The 13,342-nt window shown below is 47.0% G+C and overlaps 1 protein-coding gene across 5 annotated transcripts in view; it reads left to right on the forward strand.

The window, feature by feature from the left end:
* Positions 1-13,342, forward strand: part of IREB2 (iron responsive element binding protein 2) — a 271,408-nt gene that overhangs the window by 106,037 nt on the left and 152,029 nt on the right. For 4 of the 5 annotated variants that reach the window (XM_063926565.1, XM_063926564.1, XM_063926562.1 and 1 more), the window contains exon 9: positions 10,964-11,103. The exons of the other annotated variant lie outside the window; for it this stretch is intronic. In XM_063926565.1, the coding sequence (XP_063782635.1) occupies positions 10,964-11,103 (140 nt within the window). The remainder of the gene's footprint in view (positions 1-10,963; positions 11,104-13,342) is intronic. 5 annotated transcript variants of the gene reach the window in all.

Raw genomic sequence — 13,342 nt, forward strand, 5'->3', positions numbered from 1 at the left:
GTAAAAGCCCGTTCCACAAGGAAAGTGGGCTCATCTTGGGCGGCTGCCCGAGGGGTCTCGGCTTTACAACTTTGCCGAGCAGCTACTTGGTCAGGGGCAAACACGTTTGCTAAATTCTACAAATTTAATACCCTGGCTGAGGAGGACCTGGAGTTCTCTCATTCGGTGCTGCAGAGTCATCCGCACTCTCCCGCCCGTTTGGGAGCTTTGGTATAATCCCCATGGTCCTTACGGAGTCCCCAGCATCCACTTAGGACGTTAGAGAAAATAAGAATTTACTTACCGATAATTCTATTTCTCCTAGTCCGTAGTGGATGCTGGGCGCCCATCCCAAGTGCGGATTGTCTGCAATACTTGTACATAGTTATTGTTACAAAAATCGGGTTATTATTGTTGGGAGCCATCTTTTCAGAGGCTCCTCTGTTATCATACTGTTAACTGGGTTCAGATCACAAGTTATACGGTGTGATTGGTGTGGCTGGTATGAGTCTTACCCGGGATTCAAAATCCTTCCTTATTGTGTACGCTCGTCCGGGCACAGTATCCTAACTGAGGCTTGGAGGAGGGTCATAGGGGGAGGAGCCAGTGCACACCAGTTAGTCCTAAAGCTTTCTTTAGATGTGCCCAGTCTCCTGCGGAGCCGCTATTCCCCATGGTCCTTACGGAGTCCCCAGCATCCACTACGGACTATGAGAAATAGAATTATCGGTAAGTAAATTCTTATTTTTACTAGGGACATACATGTATATTAAGTGTTAATAATAAATATAAAGAAGTGGGTAAATGCCCTCTTAGACCTCTTGCGATTTAGCATTAATGATTGACTAGTACAGGGTGAGGCAAACAAACCTCTCCGTACCATTTATGAACTAAAGGCTGCTAAACACCAAGAAATTACAATATCATATTCAAAACCAACTGAAGATAAACTGTATTCCTTGCACTTTTAGATTATGTACTCCAATTTGAATGCCATTTTCCATGCCTTTTAAAATCTTGGATGTGTTACATCCTGACCCTGTATTTGTAATGGCAGTTGATGGTATCTAAATACATGTGAAAATAAAACCTGTGTTTGTATGCAGACCGTATACTAGAATACTTTTTGTTTCATATTTATTTTTCATCCAGGCTGGGGGACACTGGAACCCTGGGATTGCGTTGGGGACCACAGTAGCTGGCGCTTAAATGAAAACTATAGCTTTAAGAACTAAGCTCGTACCCTCCGCAACTCCCAGCAGTTCAGTGCGATTTAAGTGCCTGTCAGAGTAGGCACGTTTCTGGGGAAGCTGCATTGTAGTTAGGTTTTTTTGTTTTGTTTGTTTCGTATTGTTTTGTTTTGTTTTTTGTTTTCTCCCCATTCAGTAGAGATTTGGTCTCACTTGTGTGTGGCTTCCCAAGGTGAATGACCTGGATGCGCGCTTGACTGCACATACTGCTCTTCCTATTCAGAGCTCAGCGTCCTTTACAGGTCTTCTGGACAGAATGCTTGAAGGTTGTCTTAAGTCCTTTTTTATTTACATTTTTTTTTTTTTTTTTTGGATGAGCTCTTGGGTGCTTATTCACCTTTATTGGCTTCTGCATGAGTGGATCATGCTATGAGACTTGAGTCGCACAAGGCTCCGGGTGACTCATCCAGGGTTTCTTTGCTGGACTTTACATGGTCTGTGCAGGGTCCTGAGATTTGACTATGGCAGTCTTAGCTCAGAGGGCCCTTTGGCTTGGTGACTGACCCGTGGTTTCAGACCTGCAGCTTCCCTACGAACTTTCTGGTAGAACTCCTTCATGCACATTTGCCACACAGATACATTGTGTCGTCCTATATATTCCCCTGTTGGGACGTATTTTTCATGTTATTTACATGCTTGTATCTTGTCCATATGGTTTTGTTACGTATGGTATTTTATGATATGCAATTTATTTTCTCTAGCATCCATAAGTGATATTGGGAACACATTAGTACGATGAAGTATAGACGGGTCCAAAGGAGCCAGTGCACTTTACATTTCTTCAACTGGGTGTGCTGACTCCTCCCCTCTGTGTCTCCTCCTACAGGTAGTTTAGAAAAAAGTGCCCTCAGGAGAGGATGCACACTCTGCTAGCTCCAGAGTTTTCTTCAGTTTATTTTAAAACTTTATTTTTTTTCGGTATGCTGTTTGGGCAACAGCATACCTGCACCGTGGGAGTTAGGTGGGGGAAGGTTACCGGCCTCACAAGGTGCAGAGCGACTTCCCCGCTGCAAGACCATCCTGAGAGGTTTTGTTCAGCGGGGCACTGTGCCTTGGCTGTCGCAACCGCAGCACGCCGTACACCCCTAACGCTGCCTGAAGGTGATAATCAGTGGTGAGTACAATCCGGGGGCCCTGCTAGGGGGGGTCCCCCGGTTCATTGTGCGGCAGAAGCGCGGATGAGGCGTACGAGTCCCTCCTGGGGGGGACCGGCTGTATTACCTGCGTGAGACTGGCTGGCGGTAACTGTACCAAGCATTTTTGTGAGGCTACAATATGTATATTGGACATGGCCAGTATAAATATTATCAGTATTTCCAGCGCCATTACGGGGGGGGGCGGAGCTACATCAGAGCGGGCTCAGCGGCTTTTGGCGCCTTCCTCTGCATAAGCAGCCTCATACAGCTCCTCCAAACGGTCACACGCTGGATCACTCGTACAGGGTGTAGAGGGGGAGAGCTGCTATTGGTGCACAGTATATCATTCCTCTGAAGGAAATTATTATATAGACAGTATCACTGTTCTATCTATCCACACTGACTGCCTCACTGGGGCTCTTCAGCGTTGGGTGTGCTACTGCCCTCTCTTCCTGTGTCTCCTCTTACAGAGGCGGATTGGCCATAGGGTTCACAGGGAAGATCCCCGGTGGGCCGACGCACCCGCTGGGCTTGTTTTGTTTGAGGACATGTTGTCCTTTTTATAGACATAATGAATAAGATACAAAATAATTTGCATATGTGAAAATGACTTGGCCACTTAGCCTGTGATTGCAGATGATCTAGTGTATGCTCTGTCTGCCTGCTTGGCTGACATATAAGATTGAGTGAATAGTGATTGGGATATGGTTTGTGTAATAAGCAAGAAAATATATCTTTCTAAAGAATGATATAGTTTCCTAAATTCTGAAGGTGTATCATATAATGTGCTCATAATATTTAGTTTTATTTCTTTTTAACTTCCCCCTTGATGCTGGACATGCCCACTATCTGGAAAGTCTTGGGGGGAGGGTGCTGCTGCCATGGCCCATGGCTAGATCTTACACCTCTGGTGCTGCCCATGCGGGGCCACTAGTACAAATTTTTCCAGGGCCACTTTTTGTTCCCAATCTGCCCCTGTCCTCTCACATGCGTTAGGGCAGGCTTGTATTGTAATCAGTCTGTGTTGTATGTGTATTATATCTGTTATTTTATAATGGTGAAAAAGAAGTTATGCAGTGTATGTAATGCCAGATTCTCCCCTATCTCATCTGGCTCCATATCATGTGAGCAGTGTAGTCAGCCATCACAAAATGCTGAGGACAATGTGGGAGAGAGTCACAAGCCCTCCTTTCTGGGGGCTATCAAAACTATGATGTCTGATATGTCATCTCAACTCACTGCAAATGCCAACAAAACACAAGAACTGCAACAAGCAGTAGCAGATATAGCTGCCAACGCTGCTGATCCCCATACCCTCCTGTCTACTACAGGTGCACATAAACGTGCTTTACCTGCACTCCTATCAGATACTGATGATGATGTACAGGATGATGTGGATCCTAGAATTGGGGATTCCACCCCTACACAGGGTATTGAACCCCTCATATTGGCTATAAGGGATGTGCTAAAGCTCCCCCTGGAGGACGCTACTAATCAGCAGTCGTTTTTTCTCCCACAAGACAAACTGACAGTCACTTTTCCTGATTCCAAAGAATTAGATGATTTATTTAAATTAGCCTGGAAAAGTTCAGATAAAAAATATCAGGTGTCCAAACGGTTTTTGCATACCTACCCCTTTGCCCCTGAAGGCAGGAAATTCTGGGAAGAATCTCCGGCAGTAGACGTTTCGGTCTTTCGCCTCTCTAATAAGGCGGTACTCCCTTCTCCGTGCTCCTTTACGGTTAAGGACCCGGGGGATAGGAAAATCGAGACCACACTGAAATCTGTCTGCACTGCTGCAGGTGTATCTCAAAGACCGGTCATTGCAGGTAGCTGGATGACACATGCAATTCATTCCTGGGCTACTCAAATTCAGGAAGGTCTCTCGTGTGATATGACCTTAGTTACTACGGTAATTTTCCTAAAACACATTCAGGACATGGCAAGAGTCCTCTGTGAATCCCTTAAAGAGATTGGCAATATTAATGCTATGACCACTGCTATGGCTGTGTCAGCACGCAGAGCCATATGGTTACGTCAGTGGATTGCAGACGTTGACTCCATATGTAATGTGGAATCTCTTCCCTTCACAGGGGAATTGTTCTTCGGAGGCGAATTGGACGCATGGATCTCCAAAGCTACTGCTGGGAAATCCACGTTTCTCCCCTCGAGGGCTCCGCCTGCTAGACGTACCTACCCGTGACCGTCTACTCAGTCCTTTCGGGCCTCCAGATTTCGATCTAGGGCCAGAGGAGCTTCCAACGCAGCTCGAGACACCAGAGGTAAGCCTAAGAAACTAGCCGTTGCCGGCTCTCAGGAACAGAGCACCAGTTCAGCTTCCGCAAAAACTTCAGCATGACGGTGCCCATCCACCCCGAGGGGATCTCGAGGTGGGAGCTCGGTTACATCACTACAGCCACATCTTGGACGGATCCTGCCAGGATGCCTGGGAAAGGGACCTTTATCTCTCAGGGTTACAACCTGGAGTTCGACGGTGCTACTCCCCAACGATTTTTCAAATCAAGCTTACCAGCTTTGGAAATATGCGTGTTACGCTACTACTGGCCATCGAAACGTTGGTCTAGTCCCCCTGCAACAGCAAGGACATGGTTATTACTCCAGTCTGTTAGCAGTGCCAAAACCAGACAGGTCTGTGAAACCCATTTTGAATCTGAAGTCCTTGAATCCTTACCTGAAGGTTTTCAAATTCAAGATGGAATCTTTAAGAGCGGTGATCGCAGGCCTGGAACAGGAATTCCTAGTGTCCCTGTATATCAAGGACTCCTACCTCCATATCCCAATCTGGCCTCATCAGGCCTATCTGAGGTTCGCCCTGCTGAACGATCACTACCAGTTCCAGGCGTTACCCTTCGGCTTGTCTACCGCTCCGAGGGTGTTCACGAAGGTGATGGCGGAAATGATGTTTCAGCTCAGAGTCCAGGGGGTCAACGTAGTTCCTTACCTGGACGATCTCCTGATAAAAGCGAGTTCCAGGGAGCTTCTTCTGCTCCATATAGATCGCACTGTCCAACATCTGTCTCACCACGGGTGGATTCTCATTCTACAGAAGTCCCACCTGGAGCCATCTCAGTGGCTCCTGTTTCTGGGAATGCTACTGGAGGTGGTGAGGGGACAGGAACGAATGAGGGCCATAGCTTCCTCACCAGATGCAAGGAAGAAAGATGTCAGAGTTGGTGAGAGGGATGGGGAGTGGTGGTAAGGGATGGGAGGAAGCTGGTTGCTGATGGTCTGGTTTGATGTGATGTCCTGACGTATGGAGTCAGTTTTGGACATGAAGTAAGGGGCAAAGTTAAGAGCAGAGAGTGAGGAAGGGAGACGAGGTGGAGGTGGGCAGAGGAGTGAGTTAAGACTGACAAAAAGGTTCTGGATACTGGTCTCGTGGTGTCCAGGGAGTCTGCCACTTCACTGGTAGCCCGCCGCATCCTCTTGCTCCACTCATGGAAAGGGTACATTGATTCCAAGAAGGCCCTGGAGTTGTTGCCTTACACTGTAGGTATCCTTTTTAGCGCACAGTTGGACAAAATCGTGGCTACACTGGCGGCTGCCAAGACTGCTTTCTTGCCCTCAGCCTCTACTCCACAGTTTCAGCCTTGCTCCTTTGAGCCCTTTCGCCTTCAAGGCAAAGCTAAAGGTCAGTACTTTCTCAGACAGTCGACCTCTACAACCACCACCAAGCAGGCCTCGGCTTCCATATGTCCATATACCAGGCTGACGAGGTGAGCAATCCTCATGGGGGATCCCAGGGTGGGAGGCCGACTTCTTAAGTTTGCACAGAAGTGCAAGTGCACAAAGTAGTCTCTCATGGGTTTGCTGTCTTCGTATGGAAACCCTCTGCTCTATTGTCCTGTTTATGGAGCCTAGGGATGTTATGGTATCCCTGGACATTCAGCATGCTTATCTGCATGTACCTGTAGCACCCTCTGATCAGCAGTTCCTGTGGTTTGCTATCCTTTTGCAGCATTACCAGTTTCTGCTGCTCCCAGGGTCTTTACCAAAATTATGGCGGTTATGGTGGCACAGTCGCGTTGTAAGGGGGTCAGAATACTCCCATACCTGGATACCTCCTGATCCTTGCACACACTCTGGAGGTCCTTCCGCCATCTTCAGTTGACTATTGCCTTCCTGCAGCAACACAGCTGGCTGGAAAATGTCATCCCTCATGCCTTTGCAACAGATGATACATCTGGGAGCTCTCCTGGACTCTCTGGTCCAGAGGATTTTTCTGCCAGCAGATAAAATGTCAGCACCACAGCAACGGGTACACAAGTTGCAGCACAGTCACGAGTGTCCATCCACTCGGCCATGCAAATTTTGTTTGGTGAAATACGCCTAGTCCCACTCCAGGCCCCTGCAACAACAGATCCTATCCAGGTGGAACGGACTACCACATCTGATCAAGTCCCAGATGGTCCTCTCCCCGGAAGTTCATCCATCTGTAACCTGGTGGCTTCAGACAGCAAACTTGTACAAGGTTTGACCCTTCTGGATCCCGGATTGGGTACTCCTCACCACGGATGCCAGTCTCCGCGGATAGGGCACAGTGACCGAACAACACTCTTTTCAGGGCCGTTAGACTCCCGCAGAAAGTTTCTCACTAATCAACGTCCTGGAGCTACGAGCTGTCTACAGAGCCCTTTAGCGCAGTCTCTGCCCTAGGGAAGACGGTCCAGATCTAATCCGTCAACGCCACCGCAGTGGCCTACTTCATCCATCAGGGAGGCACTTGCAGTCGGTTGGCGATGCAGGAAGTGGCTCACATTCTCTAATGGGCCAAACGCCATCTCCCAGCCATCTCCGAGGTTTTCATCCCAAGGACCCTTAACTGGGAAACTGACTTCCTCAGCCATCAAGACGTGCACGCCGCTGAGTGGGCTCTACACCCAGAGGTATTACAGTTTCTGGTGGACAAGTGGGGGACTGCCGGATGTGGACCTCATGGCCTCCCGACACAACCACAAGGTTCCCGTGTATGCGTCCAGGACAAGAGATCCCGAAGCAACCTTCGTGGACACCCTTGCAATGAAGTGGATCTTTCGGCTTGCGTACCTTTTCCCTCCAGTCTCCCTCCTTCCTCAGGTCCTTTGAAATTCAAGCAAGATGGAGGCACCGTCATGTTGGTAGCTCCGGCCTGGCCCTGACGTCATTGGTCAATGGAGCTGTGAGCAGGGTATAGGGGGGAAGGACTAGAGCATCCTGAAATACCTAAAGCTTTAACTGTTTGGTGCCCGGTCCTTCCCACCACCACCTACACCTCATTGTCTCTCCTGTGGACCCTATGGAACTGGGAGAAAGAGTTAACAAAGATAAGTCTACCATAACTCTCCTTTTTTTCTGTTACCCCGAAGTAGCAAGGTCTGCGGGGGGTTTTGTGCATTTTGCTCTTCATATAACGAAGGGGTCTCTACTGGGGGACAATCCACCAGAGGCAGATTTTTCGTCATGAGGGGTTCAGCACCAACAGACAGGTTTTCTGGAGCAGTCAGCCGCTTGGCAGCCACTGCTCCTGAGCATACTTGAATCTGGCAGGGTCTCTTCCCACCTGGTCCAGTCGTGGGTAGGTGTTCGCTTTCTCCGGTTCAGGGACTGGTGGATGCAGGCGTCTTCTGCCACCTGGTTGCTTGGCATCATTTCCTGTAGTTGCATAGGAGAGCTCATTTTCACTACACACCATAGGTGCTCCACCACACTGTTTGCTTTTCCCAGGGATGTGTAGAAGATGGTGGCATTCGACCAGGCTGTCAATTTTTGGGGGTTTCTTACTCCGGTTCAAGTGGGCAAGGGAAAGCTTGGAGGGTACTTTTTTCGAAAGCAGTGCATTTTTTAACGCTTCTGAATCTTCACTCCTTACCTGCCGGACGTTAAGTGGATCAGTTGTGGATGGTATCTCTCTGGTCTGGGATCTAATGCGTGGAGGCCAATGTATTTTTGGGCCTTATTCAACGTTAGGAACTTCATGTTCATATTTAGGCCACTAGTCATTCTCAGGTTTGTGGTCGTGCGGGTCATTATCAGTTTCAGGCCTTGCCGCTTGGCCCCGCGCATTTTCCCAGCAACAGGGTGGTGATGGCGAAACTGCTGTGGATTGACGGTATTGTGGTAATAGCTTGCTTGAACGTCCTTCGCATGCAGGCTTCACAATTCTGTATACCCCTGCACCTCATGGTACAGGTACTTTGAGATTACTCCTGGTTTATGCTTTTCGCAACGTCACAGATGTTACCTTGTCAGCGCCTGCTGTTCTTGGGGGTGGTCTTCAACACCTGTCTACAGCAAATGTTCATGTCGGAATCTGTGTCCTCCGGGGTTAGGTCACAACTGTGCTTTTGATGCATTCTGTTTTTGTGTGGTATTGTGGGGCACAATAATCTCCACCTTCGAGACAGTTCAGTGCGTCCGCTTCAGCCCCCGTGGATTCCAGTGGGGCATTCTCGCGCGTTGGTTGGGGTTGAGTTCCTCTCATCTCAGTTTCTCACTCTGGCCATCGGCGCTTGTCAATAACTACAATAGGGGCTGGTTTCCGAGAATTGACTTCAGGACCAATTCTTGGTCACCCAGGTGGGTCATTGAGTCCACGGAATCCTGTCTCCTAAGTTGGGGTGCTGGTTCTACTTCGCCTTCAGGGCTTTTGGTCACCATCTGTGGGAATCTTCCAAATCATGTTCTTGAGCTCCGAGCTATATTTCTGGCTCTTTTAGGGATCCATTCTATCCTGGACGGCCAGTTTGATTGGCCAACGCCACGGCGGTGGCATTTTTTTCAATCTCCAGGGTGGCATCCAGAGTGTAAGGGTTCCTTGCTCAACTACTCGCATTCTCTCCTGGATGGAGACTTTTGTTCCGGTGTTCTGGCTGTTGGTCATACTGGGTGTGCAACCTTGGGGCGTTGATTCCACTGCAGCCCCTTATTCTTCCGGGGGAGCAGTCACTTCTTCAGGCAGTCTTCCGTAGGTTTGTTTGGACAGAGGTTAGACCGCATGGCCTCTTGTCACATCTTCTAGGTTCATCGGTTTTTGGCCTGGTTGTCACGTTTGATGCCATGTCAGTTCTGTAGGCCATCAGTCAGGCATATCTGTTTTATTCCCCCCCCCCCCCCCCCCCATATTTCCACTGTTTCCTCAAGTGGACCCGGAATCAAAAGGTGCCAATAATCCTGGTGGCTCTGGACTAGCCACGCAGGTCCTGGTAAACCAACGTTCTCCGCTATCTGTAGGTCCCGGGTGTTTTCCATTGTGGCCAGTTCTTCTGCTACGGGGTCGGTTTCTGCACCAGGAGCTTTCTTGGTTGTCTTCACAGCCTGGATTTTGAGGTGGGGCTCTTGGAGTCAGGATTTTTCTCCTTCTGAGGTTTACAGTTTTTTTCTTTAACAGTGCAGTTTCAGCTCTGTTGATTTAGTACAGGGTGTGTTGCAGGTTCAACTGCTGTTTTGTCCCCCTGTAACTCTTTGGGATCTTGCTCTAGTCTTATTGACTCTCAGCAGGTCTCCTTTTCAGCTGCTGTATTCTGTGAACTTCACGTTTGTCGATTAGACTTGGTCATTGCCTTGGCTCGGCATGGTTCAGCGTTGGCTTCTTTGTCCTGCAAATTGCCTTTTCTCATCTTTTATGATGCTTGGGCTGTACTGTGTACAGTTCCTTCTTTCCAGTCGAAGGTTGTTTCAGCCTTTCACTTGAATCAAAAATTGTCTTAGTTTTTTGGTTCTTCGACTGCTTTCCGGGTCTGGGAATCTCTGGCACTGTGGCCATGCATATGTACTTGCACGGCTTCTTCTGTCCGCCGTACTAATTCTCCTTGTTCACTGCACTGCTCAGTAACATAGTTGGCCTTTATTGATGCAGACCAATGCATGGTGGATCCATTCAGTCATGGGGCAACCTGCACCGGATCAGGTGTTGGTGCTTTCTACTAGAGCGGTGGTGGACCTCTGGTCGGCTTGGCATTTGGCTGCCAGGTGCAGCTGTGATGGGAGGGCTATCTACCTGGTCTTCCGTCCATGCGTTTCTATCGTTTTCTGGTGAGTTCTCTGGTCTGGCAGTGTTTCCTCTCCTGGCGGCTGTTGAACATCTCATGGTTCCAGTGTCCCCTAGTCTGGATGAAAGAGAAGAGAGGATTTTTGTGTATTCACTGTTGAATCCATTTCTCTGAATTCAGCTGGGGGACATTGCATTCCCTTCCTCACATTCAGCCTTGGTGACCTTGGTTGCTGCTGTTGTGTTTTGTGTTTCCAACAGCTTCACTGCTTCTCCTTCCGGGAGGAGCTTAGTTCTTGAAGCTAGAATATTAATTTAAGTGCTGGCTCCTGTGGTCCCCATCGCAATGCCATGGTTTGTGTCCCCCACCCGGATTCTGAGAAAAGGATTCAACAGTTAGTACACACAAAAAATCCTCTTTTTCCTTTTCAGGTTGGGTGTTCTGTGCCTAATTTTTTTTTTTTTATGACTGTGCATGGTGTAATCAACCTAATAAAAGGGCAACCTATTCAGTCTATGTAAAAATGGAGTACAAGACTCAAATTCATAAGCAGGTTTTATCATTCTATTAAACAAATATTTGCAATATCCATTTTTTTCCCCCCCCAAAGGTGTAGGAGGAATAGAATCTGAAGCTGCTATGCTGGGCGTACCCATTACATTAACTCTGCCGGAAGTTGTTGGATGTGAGGTGGTTGGCTCTGTCGGTCCACTTGCTACTTCCATAGATGTTGTTTTAAGCATCACCAAGGTGAGATCATGGTCTATAAAATGGACATGTCACTAAAACACAGTGTAGATATCCATTTTGTGGCCTGTTGGTTTGCTTTGAATCAATGATCACATTGAAGCACTGCCTCATTAATATTAATGAAATTTTACTTATTCATAGTATACAGCAGTGTGGTAAGGGCATTAATCTGAGAAAAAGCCAAGAGACTGGGAGCCGACATGTTTGATCAGTGCCATGTGTCCCGCCACGCAACATCATGCATTTTTACACTCCTTTTAATTACGAGAAAATTTAAAATTGTGATCCCTCAATATACTACAAACCCGTTATTTGTGTGGCTGCAATGCGAAAAGACTCTCTAAAGTGTACTTGAACTAATCAGAGTGCGCCATCTTAGGTCATGCCATACATCTGCTGTCATATAGCGCAAAACACTTGGTGAATAAGGTGCACATCTGTTAGAGCAGTACTACAGGCTCTGCTCAATTCTCAGTCATTTCTCTGAACCAGACCCCTCTGATCCAATCAGATAATGCTTTAGTATCAATGAAGACCTGAAGCTCATGATAGCAGAGCAGTACTTCTTAAGATATCAGTGGTCTTCATCTCGGGTGTAGAAAAATGGAAAGTAGAATATCTGTGCTGAAATGTCATTCCTGACGAAAGTGTTCAATCAGCTGATAGGGCAGTGGGTTCTGCCAGAGATAGACCTGATATTTTCTCAGCTGATCAACAAGGTTAAGATTGTTAGATTTTGCATGTCCTCAAGAAGATAAAGGTGAAGAAATGTCCCAGGCATTTTGTAACTTTGGACTGGCCAATGACAGTCTTGGCTTGCCAACATTGTTCTTTGTAACCTCAATGGTGACTGTTCAACTACTAAGTCAAGGTCCCTTCTTCAATCCAGACTTAGCTCAGTTTGTTTACCTGGCTAAGATTTTTCCAAAAACTGCTCAGAAATTGTAATTTTTTTTTAAAATGATTTAATTAGTTTAAGAACATCTGTTTAAAACCTATCCAACACGATTTTATTTTTTTAAAACAATTTTTGACCAATGACCATCGCAGCTTTGCATTTTCCTGGGGCTACTCCTCTCTGTTGCCTCCAGGTGTACACAGGAATGGTGATGGCTGCTTCTTTTACATTTCTTCGATCAGCAGTGATCGACTGTACGGCAGGCACAGACGGTGTGAACAAGGAACAAGAGGGGCCAGGAGGTCCCCCAGATACTTGTGGCTGCTGGAAGATTATCTTCCAGCAGCCACCCAGTGAACGTTTCTCATTGGTCACATCAGATGGGACCGTGTCAAGGAAAGGCCACCCCTGCTTGTTCCAGGCAAGTGGTTAAAAACCTTCAGGCTTTTAGGGTTTTTATCCCCTGGTCATCCAGAACTGGATCAGTGTTAGAAAACCAGTATCTTCCTAAAACTACAATAGGGTTTTGGAAAATGTCTCTTGGTTCAGTGCAGAAAATGGTACACACTTTTATGTTCAAATTTACTTGTCTCTTGTCCTTCTTGCAAGATGGTTTGTAAAGTTTATTGAAGCTTGTTTCACTGAAAGTGTAGGTTTCAGCTTTTCAACTTTCCTCATATTCTTTCAAAGGAAATCAGCCTTTATTACAGAAGTTCAAACGTTCCTTTAGGGCGTGTTGAATGTGTGATCCTATGCTCCATTGCAGGTGATTTGGGACCTTAAGTTGGCACTCTTGGCATTGCAATAGCCATCCTTCGTTGTTATTTTTTGTTTTCTACTTCTCTTCACCAGAATATTATTGATTTCTGTTCTGTTTTTTTTTCTTACCACATATTACGCATCTTTTTATAGCGCCTCTCTGCCCAAGTGTCAGAGTAAACTATGATGCTTTTCCCTTTACCTCAGTCGTATTACCTCCTTTTCCTCCCTTTCCTAGTAGTTGTGTAACCTTTCCCTTTTATCCATTCTATGCATTGTTCACTTGTAATATTTTTTCCTGTAAATTGGTTTAAATGTTTGGCCTATGTTTTTCTTGCTATGTTCCTGTTCTTGTCTACTTTTGTGAGTACATAAAATAAAGAATTATTAAAACAAAAAATCCATACTTTGAGGGGCCTGATTTGGTGGACTTTCTGTTACTTTACTTGGAAGGTGAGTTTTTGTTAGCCACCTCATGTACATCTCTATACTTGGTTTTTCACCAGAGCTGAGCTTAGAATGGCCAATCCTGGGCCATTTTTTTTGAGGTCCGGCGGGTGAGAGGGCGGCTGGCTACGCAGC

Source organism: Pseudophryne corroboree, chromosome 6 (assembly GCF_028390025.1).
Source record: "Pseudophryne corroboree isolate aPseCor3 chromosome 6, aPseCor3.hap2, whole genome shotgun sequence".
Lineage (NCBI taxonomy): Eukaryota > Metazoa > Chordata > Amphibia > Anura > Myobatrachidae > Pseudophryne > Pseudophryne corroboree.